This window comes from Corvus hawaiiensis, chromosome 4 (genome assembly GCF_020740725.1).
Source record: "Corvus hawaiiensis isolate bCorHaw1 chromosome 4, bCorHaw1.pri.cur, whole genome shotgun sequence".
Classification (NCBI taxonomy): domain Eukaryota; kingdom Metazoa; phylum Chordata; class Aves; order Passeriformes; family Corvidae; genus Corvus; species Corvus hawaiiensis.
Genome location: NC_063216.1, coordinates 20,738,134 through 20,753,141, shown reverse-complemented (window position 1 = coordinate 20,753,141; position 15,008 = coordinate 20,738,134). Strand labels below are relative to the sequence as shown.

At 43.1% G+C, this 15,008-nt stretch overlaps 1 protein-coding gene across 9 annotated transcripts in view; it reads right to left on the bottom strand.

The window, feature by feature from the left end:
- Positions 1-15,008, bottom strand: part of DGKI (diacylglycerol kinase iota) — a 214,091-nt gene that overhangs the window by 173,614 nt on the left and 25,469 nt on the right. The window contains exon 1 of one of the 9 annotated variants that reach the window (XM_048300147.1): positions 872-1,145. The exons of 7 other annotated variants lie outside the window; for them this stretch is intronic. In XM_048300147.1, coding sequence (XP_048156104.1) covers positions 872-960 — 89 coding nt within the window. In that variant the 5' untranslated portion in view covers positions 961-1,145. Of the gene's footprint in view, positions 1-871; positions 1,146-15,008 lie in introns of those variants that run through there. One more of the 9 variants, XM_048300150.1, reaches the window with a different exon arrangement.

Genomic DNA, 15,008 nt, shown 5'->3' with positions numbered 1-15,008 from the left:
CTGCAATTAGTGTGTGCCTGGAAAATGAGGCAGAGGGTTTACAAAGGCAAGTGGAGGGGCGAAAAAAAATACAACCACAAAGTAAAGCAGATCTTCACTGGAATCAATGGGAGCTTTGAGCCGCATCTAAAGTCCCCTACAGATGATGGCAGCCCTGCATCAAAGCCTCTGCATTACATGGCAGAGCTCTGCTCAGCTTTGCAGGGAAGCTGAATTCCTCCTCCCTTGCTTGGCAGAGGTAGAGACCCCTTTCCCAAGACTGTGTTTAACTTTTGAAGGCAGCACTATTCCTTCCTCCTCAGCCACAATAAATGGAGACAATGGAGACTCTTTCAAAGGGGAAGGAAAGGGTTATGCATGAGCACTCAGGAGGTAGAAGTCCCAACACTCAGGTGCAATAACCACCCAGCAGTAGAAAGAGAGACTGTATGCCAGAAGTTAATTCAGGCACCCATTACCATAGCCCAGAAAAATGGCATAACAGATCATTTCAAGTAAAACAACTGGCTTTTCTGAATGCATACTTCTCCCTCCCTCACCATCATTCCCAAAGCCCCTCTTCTCTTCCCATCTCAGTTCTCAAGCCGTTTTCCACAGAAATGAAATGTGCACAGTACTGAACGCCACGAGCAAACGTGATCCAGTACAATCAGTGAACTGTGCTGAGTACAGTTCATCTAAAAACACCAGCAGATACACCACAGCATCACGTGTCATGAGGACTGTCATTCCTCATGGGCTAGAGAAAGCAGTCCAGAAATCTTGAAACACCTTCAGTGCTTGTGGACAAGATTGGCCATTATGTCACTAAGCATTATGTCATGAAGGTTTTCAAGCTTAAAATTCAACAGTTCCTGCAAGAAGCACTTACCAGCTATCCAAGGAGCCTGACACAGACATTTTACACCTGTTCTGTTTCCTGCTGCTTTTGCAAAAGAAATCCATGTATCTCACACTCATAACTTCCAGGAGAAGTCAAAAAAAAAAATCTCCAAGTCCAGCACCCCAGATAACCAGGCTGGGTAGAAAACAGAGAAGTGCCTCCCACCAGTGTGTCAAACTGAATCAGGGAAATCTAAAGCAGGAGGAAGAAAAGAGGTAATATCACCAAAGGCCAATTCCTAGAAGAGAAATGTTGCTCGTGAGCTGATCAGTGTGAGTCTGCTGAAATGATGTATGGCTAGGTGGGGAGGGCATGTGTGCACACACATGCACACAAACGTCAGCCCCTTCCTTGGAAGTGGATTAGGTGGCAGATGGTGTCAGAACCTGAGCTGCTGTCAAGAGCAGAGTTCACACTGTCCTGCTCTCCTGTGCTTAGAGATGAAAGCAGCAAAGACAAGCCATTTTAAAAAAGGCTGATAAATAGCTGACAATCAGCTTTGTCATTGGCAGCGAGTGGAACGACATCCCTTCACTTCCTCCCTTCTCCCTCCAGAGCCCTTACAGGCAAAATTCTCTCTGAAATGGAGACAAAAGAGGAAACAAACGTGTGTGTGCAATCTCCCAGCGTGAGAAATACCAGAGGCTCAGTTTTTTCACAGGGAAACTAGAACCTGCTATTACCAACTCAAATATCAGAACCCAGGACAGAGTGGGGGGAAGCTAAATGCTCAGCTTAAGATCTATTAAAAGCAAAGTGAGTAGGGGAGAAAGAAAAAGAAAAAAAGAACACAAAAAAATAAGGAAGAAAAAACCCACTGCCCTTGATTGCCAACACAATGATAATAAATGAGGGAAATAATGCTTGGGAGGGGCATACCAGCAGTCATAATGACTTCGTGCAGGCACCCCTGTTACTACTAATGATTACAGATAATAAGGGTTTTCAGGCTGAGCAAAGGGATTTTTTTCAGTTCTTAAAACCTCATTCCCCCTGTCCTGTCACCTACCTCCCCCTTTTCCTCTTGCCTCTGAGCACCTGCTTTACATAGCTTTCCTTGTATTATCATTAGCTTCATGGATAATTGATAGCTGTGCTCACCCAGCTGATGCTAAGAAAAGAACGACAAGGTGGTTCAACACACACTTACTATAAATAGACACACAACATGGCCAGCGTTTGCCAACATCTGAGGATGCCTTCCCTCCTGGGTCCTAAAGTTGGCTGGTTTCTCAAAGTCAGGGAAGCAAAGGAAAGCAAGGTAAAATGCCTTCAATTAATTTTGCAGAGATTGTAGGGATAAAAATAAGAGTGGGGCTTTATATTTTTATGACATGCTAAAAATACCTACTTTATGAAACCTCCTGCATAGTTTGCAAACTGGAGTTTAAAAGCCTTTTCCCATATTTTTATGAAGCTCTAAATATTTAGCTGGTGGTGGGGTCTTGGTCAATAGGGCTGAAAAGAGTCAGGAGAAGATCTCTGCTGAGCACAGCATGTGGGAGCAAGGCAGGATAACACAGACCTCCCAGCTGCACTAAGCCCCAGGTAGCTCTACAACTCCCAAGTGCTCATGCTGCGAGCTCCGAGGGTGAAGGCTGTCAGTCCTGAGTGCAGGGGAATCACAGCTGCCTCTGCATGGCTGGCAGGAGGCTCAGGTTGCCTCAGGCACTGACTCAGCAGCAAAGCCTCAAGCCTCATCTCTGGTTGGTTCTGGACACTTCTAGGGCAACCTGCTGACCTATCCTTCACCAAACATGCCAGAGGTAGGCTTCCAGCTGGAAAATCCTTAGTCTAGCTTGGCCCATCACCAAAGGGGGTATGATAGTCCATGCAGTTCCCCTTTGGTCAACACCTGCTTGCTGTTGACCCTCCCCAGAATCCTTTCCAGTGCTGCAGTACAGAAATTACCTTTGCATAATTCACCCAGACTCCCAGCAGATTCACCCCCCTGCCCAGCTTACCCCACTTCCTGACCCTGCCTCTCAGTGCATTTTGTCCTCCTTTGACAAAAAGCTACCCCAACATGGTGTAGGCTCCAAAATCACCTGCTCCCAAATTGGAGCAGATGTTTATCTCTTTTTGTCTTAGTCATTATATTCAGGTGGACTTTGCAGATCAAGTCAATATTTTTTTCCTCCTAACATTTTTATTTCAGAAAATTCTTAGTGCCTTCCATCTACAAACACTAATATAGGCTCAGTTCTCACTCACTGGGAGCCAACTAAGCTTCATCACTGCAAATAAGACAAGGAGCAGTTTAAAATTTCTCCTGCTGAGAAAAGCAGCTGCAGGAAAGTATTTGCCCCAGCACATGCCAAGGCATCCGCACAGATTTTGTCCTTGCAGTAGCCACCTCCCATTTCAGAGCTGATGATCTCATAGATGCCCTCAGGACTTTCTCATTTTCTTTCTGAAAGCCATTCAAGACTGCAGGAGTACAGCAGCATGAAAATAAACAACTGTTTGTCCTAATCCTCAATCAAACACCGAAAAAGAGAAAATCTAGCACCGTGTGTTCTCACCCACAGACAATGTCCAGTCACAATGCAAGAGCAGTATCTCAGACCTCTGGAAGGGAAAAAGGAGAGAACCTAAGCCAAGCCTCCACAGAGCTCTGTGACAGACAGGAGGCACACAGCAGGAACAGTGGTACAAAGCCACACAACTTTGAGGAGTGGGAGGAGGATTTTTTCTTAAAAAAGCTCCAGAGATCTGCATAAGGTAGAGGCCTCGTCTTAAGAAACTTGTAGCTTGAAGCTACCAAGAAAAGCTGCATCAGGAGCAAAGGGAAAAAACCTCCCTTTTATAAAATTGCTTACCTACTCAGTGCAGGAGGGCCAACACTCTATGGTTGAAACAAAGAATAAAAGCATTCAAACGGTTTTGCCTTTCACCAGCCAAAAAAGTACCCACTAAAATGGAAGCTTTAAATATTTAATGTCCAAAACAAACAAGAGAATTTACCCAAAACAAGACTGCTGGTTCAACACAAACCAGAAGCACTCACAATAAAGATGATAGAGATTTTACATGTAGCTGCATTAATACCAGTTGGGGACAGATAAAACCCACTCACAGAAGAAAAGATTCAGGTTCCCTTTATGGTAGCAGAAAGACAGGGATCAGATGGAGAACAGCTGACCTTCCCCATCTTTGTTACACTTGCACAAAGCAGTTAACATCACCAAAGACAGTGGGAGACAGTTTAGCAGGGATCAGTCTTAGTCTCAATAGATTATGCTGTTATTTTGAGATTGTGTAAGAGAACAAATTAACCTTCTTTATAAATCTTGGCTTACTTTAATAGATTTAGTGGATGTCAGACTAGAAATAACATCTCTTGCATTCCTTTAATTTCTCTACTGATTGACCTCCTTACAATGAATATCCACTATTTGAGTACTGGCACTATTAAACCACACGGTCAAACCCTCAGCTACGTGACTGGTGTCTTGCTCACACACTTGTGACTAAAGCAATCACCACCCTGAGATCAGCAGTGCCTTTCCTACAAGCTCAGATTAGCAGAAACCTTGGAGATTTTCCCACCTTTCCTTTTAGCAGATGGCCCTGTGTATTTCCCTAAGATCACCTGGGCATTTTCACTACCAAATTCCCACTCCAGCAGGAATCCAGGAGCTTGGCAATGTCTGACATCTCACTTGATGGTTCCTAGCAGCACAGGAGAGTTTTTCAAGCACTGTGCTAGAGGGCTTGATTTTATTACAGGGATATGAGAGTTCCTTAAAAATTTAAATACAAGAAAATTCAGACTTTTTTGTTCCCCACAAACCCAGACTTTTCAATTATGGTTACCTGCAATTACAGGAACAGGACCCAATGATCAGCATAGTCCCATCCAATTCTTTATTGAACCCCACTTATTTTTGGTTTTACATGTCTAATGTTTTTCCCCCTATGCTTTCAAAAATTACATAAGAGTTGGGTTTCTTTGACAGGCACACGAGCCTGCACCCCTTCACACAGGCAGAAAAGCATTTTTCTGTAGATTAGCCAAAGATGTGATTGATTTCCACCTATGTTCAGCCCATCACTGAAATTCTGCATTTCAGATGCAACTTTAATATAGCAACCTATTTTACTTCAAATTGGGCTGAACACCCAGAAGTTACTACTAATGGAGAATTCTAGAGTAGTGTATACAGAGGAAACAGGAGTGGAAAGTCTCCAGATGAAATGAAAAAGTAATTTCCCAATGAAAACCTAAGTCAAAGGAGTGATGCTTATAAGGGTGACAATTGCAGAAGGAAATCTAATTGGAGATCAAGAGAGGCAAGGTGAGCTACCAGGTAGGCTGAAACTAAGCCTGGGAAAGTGAAGCCTTGCTTAGAAACATCATCATGCCAGTATTAAACTCCACACAAAGAGCTCAGCCTGACAGACTCTGTCTTACTGAAGATCCCTGAGGTTTCACTCCATCCACAATTTTCTCTGTTGATTCAATCTATCACTGTAAATGAAAAATGTATAAAAGGCCTGGTAGGGAGAGTGGTTGAATAGCTGCAATCCCCTCTAGAAGAATTCCTTCACGGTGCATACAAATCAGAGCATGTGTTTGGCACTTCCCTCTCTCTGACAGAGTTCAGCCACAAATGAGTGCCTGGGGTAGGCATCCCAGCTTCCCTTAAAGTGCTGTTTTGCAGGCAGACCAGAACAAGGGAGAAATAGTGTGCCGCAGGCTGTGCTCATGAATTCATTCAGAGCACAAGATACTTGGAAATCTGGCTTAGAAGTGGTAGCATTCTAGGCACATCTCTTGCTGCAAGAACAAATCTTGTGGATTTGCAGGAAAATCCCATGCATCCTTCCTGGTTTTGCCATTCCTGGCTGGGCAGCTCAAGCTAACAGGAATTTCCCTATAGCTCTGCCTGTCACAACTGGTTGTGACTGTTCCAGGGCAGGGCAGATATGCAAGAGAATGACAGCAGTCTCCTTTTAAAGACAGTTCAGGCATTGATCACAGGACAGTTTTGAGCATTATTTGCACTGAACAATTTCATCTGTCAGCCACTCAAGATACACATCTGCTTCTTGAGGACAGCATTTGCTCCTACCAGTAAAATAAAATCTTTATTATACAAGTTACTCAAAAACAGGCATGCTACCCAGTGCTACATACATTAAGGGCACTCTCTGAACAGCAGGAAAGTTTTAGCAACTGGAATTAAAGTGCATCCTCACTCTAAATTTATGTAGCAAATATACAGGCAGAGGCAGTGTGGAGGGCATTTTTGTTAGCTCATCTAGACAGTCATACCCTGTAGCTGTGGAGATTTCATTTCCTTTGGCAAAGGCATTTGTGCCCTGGCTGCCCACTTCCATCAGTGGGAGATCAGGGGAAACACAAAGATAAGCTTATATGGGAGCTCACAGGAACCTGTGTGTCTGAGCGGCTTCTGAAGGTGCCATGTCTGCAAAGTAACACACTGTCACCCTTGGAGGTTCTTTCTTTTTTGCCTTTCTCCTTTTATTTTCTCACCTTTTCCTTTCTGTTTTTGTTTTATAGCTCTATGGGGTTTTTTTCTGAGGTTTTTGGTGTCTACTGCTCTCTCCATTCCCTGCACTCCTCCCCTTTAAAATTAATGCTCTCTCTCTCTTAAACCCTTTGCTTTCCCTAGGTAAAAGAACATTTTCTCCTCCTTTCTCTGCTCTCACCTTTTAGTATCCTTCCCCCACACCTCTCTAATTCAGAGCCTCATTGCACTTATGCTCTTTGCTTACCTTCCTTCTTCCACCTTCTCCATTAAATCTCCTCCCTCCCATTGACTTACAAATCTCTACCTTCCTTGCCCCGTTCATTATCTCCACTAACCATTCCTTCCTTCCCCTTTTATCCTACTCAGTTCCTACTCCCCCACTTCATTCCTACCCACACAGCATCCATTGTGCCTTTCTCCTCCCGCCCCAGTTTCAAACCTCCTCATTATATTTCATTTTCCTGAATTCTATTCAGGTTCTTATATCAACTTATCTCCCCTCATCTTGTCACTGCGTATTTCCCATGTCCTAAACTTTTTCCTTCCTCATCCACAATAGTCATGGGATTGGTCCTCTTATTAACAGCTATGACCTAATGAAATTTTGGACATAAGTTTTTCTGATCAGAACTAAAGCCCCTTCATCCTCCTGTGCTATTTATCTGTCTATAAGCCCCACACACGTCTCTTTCCTGCTATATGCAGTCTTCTGTCACAAGTAGGGCAAATTCTCTCCTAACATGGAATGATTTAACCTAGGATAGCCAATGTTCATGGAACTGTATCACACCACTCAAATAGCAGCTCTTTCTGGCGGGACAAGTTCACAACTTGCTATTTACTCCATGAACACCAAAATTAGCCTGATTTCAGATTTCACCTGAGGATTGATTGACAGACTCTCTCTCACCCTTGCCAGCACAAGCTGTGCTTGTGCATGTTTGTGTGTGCACAGCCCAGGATGAGCAGGGAGCGCTTCCCTGTGTCCACTGCTCAGCAGTATCACAAGCTCTAATGGAAACTATGCCAACCACCAGATGCTAAAGGACAAGTACAATTCTTTCTCAATGTGAGATGTAGGGGATTTTTTTTAGACAGAAAGGTATTATTATAATAAGTTATTAAAAAAAAAAACCAAGAAAGTGAGATCAACAGACAAAACTCTATTAAGAAAATCACTCAATCAACCTCCCAGGATCGGGTTTGATCCAGGAACCAGTCAGTAGGACCTTCAATACAAAGAATTGAGGTCGTATAAAGACATTTCTTTTCCATGCTGTGCCAAAGTAAAACTGAATCTCTACTTAACCTCCTTCATCCTCCTCTTACTCCCAGATTCAAATGACTACATGATTTGGCATTTTAAATCCAAATGAGAAAACCCCACTACCTGGTGAGAGACGTTGTTCTCAGCAGGAGGTCTGGCACCAAGCAGAGAACAAATACAAGCACCCAGGCTCTTGGAGCTACTACAACACTGGGGAAAATAATACTTTTTCTAAAAAGCCAAACAAAACTGACATTTTAAAGATTTCTGCTGCTTGTACATACACTTATCCTCTCTGACTTTGTTGAGATGGCATTGTCTGAAGGCCAGAGAATAAAGTTGCTCTGCAACCTTTCTCACATCTAGGAGAAGGGATGTGGTGCCTATGGCCTTGCAGAATAGGGGAGAGAGCTAGATATCATATCCACAAACCTTAACTTGTGCTCCTTCTGCCCCTTCTGCCCTTGCCACTCAGCTTCTAAGGTCCCTCCATCTTCGCCTCATCATCTGCCATCTCCCACTCTTCTCCTTCAGACTCCTCAGAGAAGGAACATGACAGGACTGTCAATAAAACAATTCCTGTTGACTTTAGGGCCTCACTCAACTAACATGGAGAACGTGTCCTCTGCCTCTGGTGCTGAGGACATTTTCATACATAAAAGTTGTTCTTCAGCAAATAAGCTGAGAATGCTGCTGCAGCTGGGTAAAGATCTTTTTAATCCAAAATGTTAGAACCTCATGCTTAACCATTCCATCATTCCCCCAACTCCTCCCCAAATCCTTGAGGTGCTTCTGCTAGTAGCTAGTTGCCATAGGAACCTTAATCTTTATGTGTTTTGCTTGTTAAATAAACTAGCACCAGAACTCTCCTTTATGGGCTGCTCTGTCCTTCTCCTCCCTTTACCACTCCTTCCCTCTCTGAAGAAGAGATCAAAAAGATAATATGTCTGATAATCATCCTTTCCTCCTCTCTTCCTTTCTCCACAGCTCCTATGAGCTTTCCAAGTCCAATATCCATAATTTGGCAGAAATAGCCACTGTGATGCAGAGGGGTTCCTTAGGCCTGAGTGTTCTCTGGCTTTGTCAAGAGAGGAATCAGAGGCACAGCAGAGAGCACCAGGTAGGATAATGCAGCTTGAGACCCAAATGCCACAGTAACAGAGACACCTAATCCCAGCTACTTTAGATGAAGCTTTCCAACACTTCCCATGACAACTCCCTTCTCCTACAGTCCCCATTACCAGCCTTGTCCTACCTCACTATACATCAGCAACACAATTTTAATGCCATTAGTGAGGGGACAGCCCCGAAAAGATGTTTCGGAGATGAAAACTGAAAACAAAAAGCAAAGGAGACTAAATATACAAGAAAAACCAAAAAGACAAAATGTTTGCAGTGGCCTAGAGCTTTTTAACATGAAGTAAGTAAGTTTTTTCCTTTCTATGGACCAGAGATCTAGGCCAGAATTATGTAGGTCACAAGTAAACCTTGTTTCAGCTGGTCTCAAGCCAATACTCAGAAGGTGATAACTCCCACTCAGAGACACACTTTTTTTTCTTGATGTATTTTCTTGAAAGAGAGACAAAAAACTGAAGTGGCAAGAGATGCTGGGTGAAGGAATAAAGCCACATGGCTTTGTGTGCATGTGTAACTGTCTAACCATGCTTTCCATCTCCAGAGGAATATATATGTGTATATATATATATATATATATGGATTAAATGCAGAGATTCCGAAGTTGGTTTTCCCCTCATAATTTTTAGTACAACAAATATTCAGAGAAAGAGCAATGCTATCTCACTCATTTGCACGGAAGTAAATACTTAGAAAATTAATAGTGTCAAGATGGAAAAGAACAGGCAGAAGGGGATTTTCAAGAGGCTGAATTCCCACTGCATGCAACACCGAAGCAGGTTAGCAAACAAGGATCCTATTTACCTGAAATTAATAACTAGTTAATCCTTCATCCACACTACAACAAAATAACCTCACACCATAGCAGAAGCATCAGTTTCAGGATCATTTGGGCATACCCTGGGATGTGCAACAGCTGCTCACTGGCATATGAATCATGGTCCCCATGGAAGACTTTTCATTGCTCAGCCTACCTCCAGTGAATAAAAGCACAATTCTGAAAGCAGTTGGACTTCTGATTTCTAGCTAATTCAAGGCTTGGGCTGGTCTGAGTTTAGCTGAAAGATCCAACAGCTCTGGCAAATAATTGCCAGAGAAACAGCTGCTCTTACAGTGTGGTTTACAATTAGTTGTCCTATGGCTGTACTTTGGTCATAGGTCCCCTGCTTGCCCACACACATGGATGCTCTTACACCTCTATTTCTCAGGAATGCAGCTAGGCTTCCCCCCAGACTCTTTCAGAAATATCCCTTCTTAAATTAGCAGCCCTAAATTTTAAGTGCAGAGTTCAGGCATAATTCAAATGAAGCTTCAAATATGCAACTTGGCTAACTTTACCCCCACTAGTCTATACTCTGCCAAACTATAATCTCTTATGATTTGGATCCTTCTGACATTCCCACTACTTCTTACTCTTTACAGGAGTGTTGGAAACAGCACTCAAGCAGCCATCTCTGGGAATATTTATCCATGTGTGGTCAGGCCCACAACTAGAAAAAAGAGACAAGTGAATAAAATAACATTGAGTTAAGCTAAGTTTCGTTCATGTTCTGGATGAAGGTGTTGCAAATTCCTACTTTAAATGAATCTGCCCCCTGTCAGAAGTCTCTTTTCTGTGATAAATGTGGTCCTTGATCTTCACAAAAGCCATTTTTAAATTCAACCTAAGTTTCCTCTCTCCCTCTACTTTGCTTTTTTCATTTCTCTGCGGGGGCTGCTTTTTTTGAAGAGGTGCACATGGGAATCCCAAGCGGCTTTGCTACCCCGCCCCATCATATGTAAAGTATATTCCAGGCTGTCAGAGTGCACAGATCAGCAGTAGAGCATTGTGGGGGTTATTTCTTCTTCTTCAATCCCCATGAGTCTCCTACCTGCAGTTTTGCTCAGACATTCACAGCTGAACAAACTTAGAATGAAATTCAGTTGAAACTATTTCGGCTGAAGCCTCCTCTGAGTTTGTACCTGAACTAGGAAGAGGTAGTCTAGGGGCCAAGGAGAAAACTGTCTAAGATTTATTCACTAAGTGTTAACCATTTCCTCTTTACATGAGATTAGACTGCCAGTCACTCAGAAGGTTTGCATGCTCTATTTTCACAAACTTCACAAGGTAAACACTGTAAAGGAATAGGAGGGCACTGCAAAGAGCTCAAAGGCTTCTTCACAAGAACTTGGCACAGCAGTTTTCATTCCTTTCCCCTCCACAGTTCAGCCCATGCAAAATTTCCAGTGTCCTCCTCAGTTTATGAATCCCTGCCACAACCCCCACTCACTCAGTGACTCAGACTTATTAAGATAACTTCTCTTTTTCTAGTTCCTCACCTCCAACACACTCAATGCATTAAGGCACATACTCCTGCACATATTTGAAATCCTCACCCAACCACCCTCTCTCATCCAACTTTCCTCCTACAGTTCTTGCACTCCCCCATCCTGGGATGACAGAGCCAGTCAAAACCCACCCAAGTGAGTTCAACTTTTACTTATACTTCTGGCTTCTCTCAAGCTTATTTTGAGCTGGTGCTTGAAGACACCAGGACAAGAAGGTCTAAAGTAGCTCTCTTCTTCCTCCAGCACAGCCTTTGGCAAAGGCAAGGTTAGCCATGTACAGAAGATCAGCCATGACCAGACACGTGGTGGGGAGAGGCCTTAGTGCTGCACTGCAGCTCAGTGCATTTGCTGCACAGGGGTCTGGCTCTGAGCCATATGCTGCATGCAGACCACAGCCATGGTGTGCCATGGGCTGGTTTAGGAACCTACTGGCTCCTTTGAATGGTGAAGTTTTGTCCCATGCAAGAAGAGGGATTTGTAGATCACTATTTACCCCTGCTTTAAGAGGTTTTGGGCAACAAAAGCTTCTCATCAGGTTTTAGGACCAGCAGGTGCCCTAATATCCCACCAGACTATGGATGTGGTGCTTGGGTGGCCACTGGGCACAAAGCAGGAGGCTGAGGCAGGACAAGAAAGAGCCCTTCCAGCCCCCAGGTCCTGGTGCCTGGGCCAGCAGAGGAAGGACCATGAGCTGCAAAGCAACACTGGCACTGCAGGGGAAAGAAGGCTTTTGCTAAAGCTGGGGATTTGGTCAGATTGACACCTCTGCCTGCTGTACAGAGCTCCACACGTTCACTCATGCTCGCTTTTGTTCCCTTTTCATAACCAGCAACAGGTGGGGAGGAGTGGGATGTACATGCAGAAGGAGGATGCGTGGTGGGAGCAGAGAACATGTTCCTGACATTCAGGGATATGTGTAGGGAAAGCTGTCTGCCTCGATCAGAAAGGGACTGGGAAAGGCAAGGGGCCTGCTGAGCTGTGGGTCGCTAAGGTAGGAACAGGGACAGACTTCTAATTCTGGCAGCATCAGGTGGGAGTTAGGAAAATGGCTGAGGAGAAGGCTGAAGCAGAAGGAGTGCACGGATCAGATTAAATGAGGGAATCTGTGTCCTTTGTACCAAATGTAGATGCTCTTAAAATAGTCTTCTGTCACACTTGTGTACTGATTAAGAAACAGTGCCCATTTCTGAAGCATACTTCTGTGTGTCTTCATTTCATATCCCCTGGCAAAATGCTAGAAACCCCTGGGGCTAGGCAAATGGCTTTGCTTTCTGTGCAGAAGTCTTTTGCTGTTGCCCTGATCCATACAACTGTAGTTCATGTGCACCACTTCTACTCAAACATTACAGTCTGCCCTGACAAAAGACTTCCAAGTCTAACCTATTTGGGATGTACTTAACCAAGTGACCCTGCTGGAGACTTAGGAGAACAATTAAACTGTGCCTCATCTTGGGTAAAATACCCTTCTGTAATTTCACTGCAACCCTTTCAAGCACCTTCTCCCAGAGAACAGGTTTCTGATTTGCTTTCTGGATAACAGGAGTTGGATTCATTTTGTTCTTCACTCAGAGGCAGGCACACAGCATTTATCTTCTCAGTGTCCAAATTTGCAGCATAAGCCTCACACAAAAAACACCAGAGGAAAACAGAGCTAGGGAGAAGAGACATAAGAGAAAGGTTGCCCTCTTCACTTTTCCAGGGTTTTTTTATTGGCTGGAATTTTACACACTCTGGAAAGCTGCTGGATTATTTTACCCAAAGAGATATTCAGTCACCATAATTCTGAGTCTGGATAACTGGAGAGAAGAACCACACATTAGCTATTCAGAGAACAGCTGAGACATCAGCAGTAACAGAGAAGTAGCATATGATCCAAGACTCCTCATCTTTGAGCCTGAAGGTACCACTCCTGTGAGAGAAGGAGATATAATATCTGGACACATACTAACCTAGGCCTCTGGGATGAGCTGCCAATAAGTGCTTCAGCTCCTGATAATTATGGTGGTGTTTCTACAATGATGAGATGACTTCTCTGTGGAGAAGAGCTCTCATCAGGAAATTGGTTCTATTGCAATTAACATCTTTGAATATCCAAATTTAACATCCTCCTTGAGCCTTCTCCCTTATTTCAGGAAGTTTGTGATCAATCAAGTCCTGAAATAGAGCTGGAGATCTGGGATTCAGAGAAGGGGGAGGAGTTCTATGTTTGGGGGCAGGAGGGTTAAGTACACCACAATTTCAAAATCAGCTGGTTGATGTCTTCAGCAGTGTTTCAACCTTCCATCCCTATATATATAATTTCCAAGAAAGCTGTTATCATCATCACCAGTATTTAGAGTCAGAATAGGTGACACAGCTATTTCCTTGCTTCAGTTCTTCTGGTTCAGCTGTAGAGCAGAGTCTGAGACACAGAAAGCCTGAAGACACAAACATCCTCTTCTGAAACAATTAATGCAGCGTGTCATAGAACACACCTTTCCTCTTCCCCTCCTTCGAAACACAAATTCATCAATTTTCACTTCCTGGGACTCTGTCACTCCATCAGTCCCCCCCTACTGCAGCTCCTCAGAGAGCTGAGGTAATGTGAATAGATGCCAAAGGAGAAAACTAAACAAAAACATCTTGCTGATCTTGCTCTGGACCACACTGCATCTGAAACACCCAGTACTTCCAGCAGCAGCCCTGCCATAACCCAACTCACAGGAAGAGGGCAAATTAGTATTTCTGACATACATCCTTTCAGGGGTGAAGGAGAACAGGTTTTCTATTTCTGGCACACTTAAAGAAAAGCATATAAGCCTAGCCACCAAAATGTTCCTCATTTTGTACCACAACAAGAAATCTGAACACTAGATGCACTCACTTTATAGCACTGTAAACAACTGGGGGGAAAGCAGCCATAAACAGCAAAGATTTACCAAAAATTTCACTGCTAGATAGCCATTAAATTTTAAAAATATATTCACAGTGAATACCATCAGAAGGCTAAATTTTAGGGCTCAAATTCATATCCATGAAATAAGAGAATTTTTAATATTGTAAAAGAAAATCAGACTACTTTTGCTGTATTATATTCAGTTATATAAAATCTGATATCCTGCTAGATAGTATTAGACCCTCCCCAACTTCCAAAATGTAAACACTGAAAGCTTACTACTTATCTGGGCAAATCACTATGACTAAGAGAAATTGTATTACATTCAATTAAATTGAAATAAAACATAGTACCTCTTTAGGTTCTCCAATGCCATCTCTTGCCAAAAATGACAAAAAAGACAAAAAAAAAAAAAAAAATCAATGAAACTTGAGAAATAGGTACAAGAGACACAAAATTAAAGTGCAGAGTCTTGGACCACAGCTGCAACAACTCATACAGTCATCTACACCTATTCAATAATCAAGAAAATATGCTTCAAAATCACATTTCGACAGTGGAGCCCAGTGTAGCCAGAGAAGAATCACAGGGAGTCACTTTGTCTGGTCCAATGGATACCAAATCAGACATGAGATGAGCAGAAGACAGAACAAATTAATCCTACAGGCTTTAATACTGAGTCCATCTTTGTTTTCAGTGTGGGATGCTGCTGAGACAGAGACAGGATAAAGGCCTGTTGAATGAAGTCTAAGAGTTAGAATAAGAGAAGTAGAAACTAGAGAGCTGATGGGTTAGAAAAACACTGCACAACATGAGGGCTCGACAGCTGAGAAAACAGTGCAGAGGGGTTTGCAATGTTCAGTGCCTTTTGTAGGGCTGCATCTTTCAAAGGAGCAAGTGAGAGAAGATGATGAAGTTATAAACTAAGTAAGATTTATGAAGAGCTGCACACAATATTATGATTCATAAGTGAAATCTAGGAACTAATAATTGAGGTTCCCTTGTCCCAAATTATTCTGT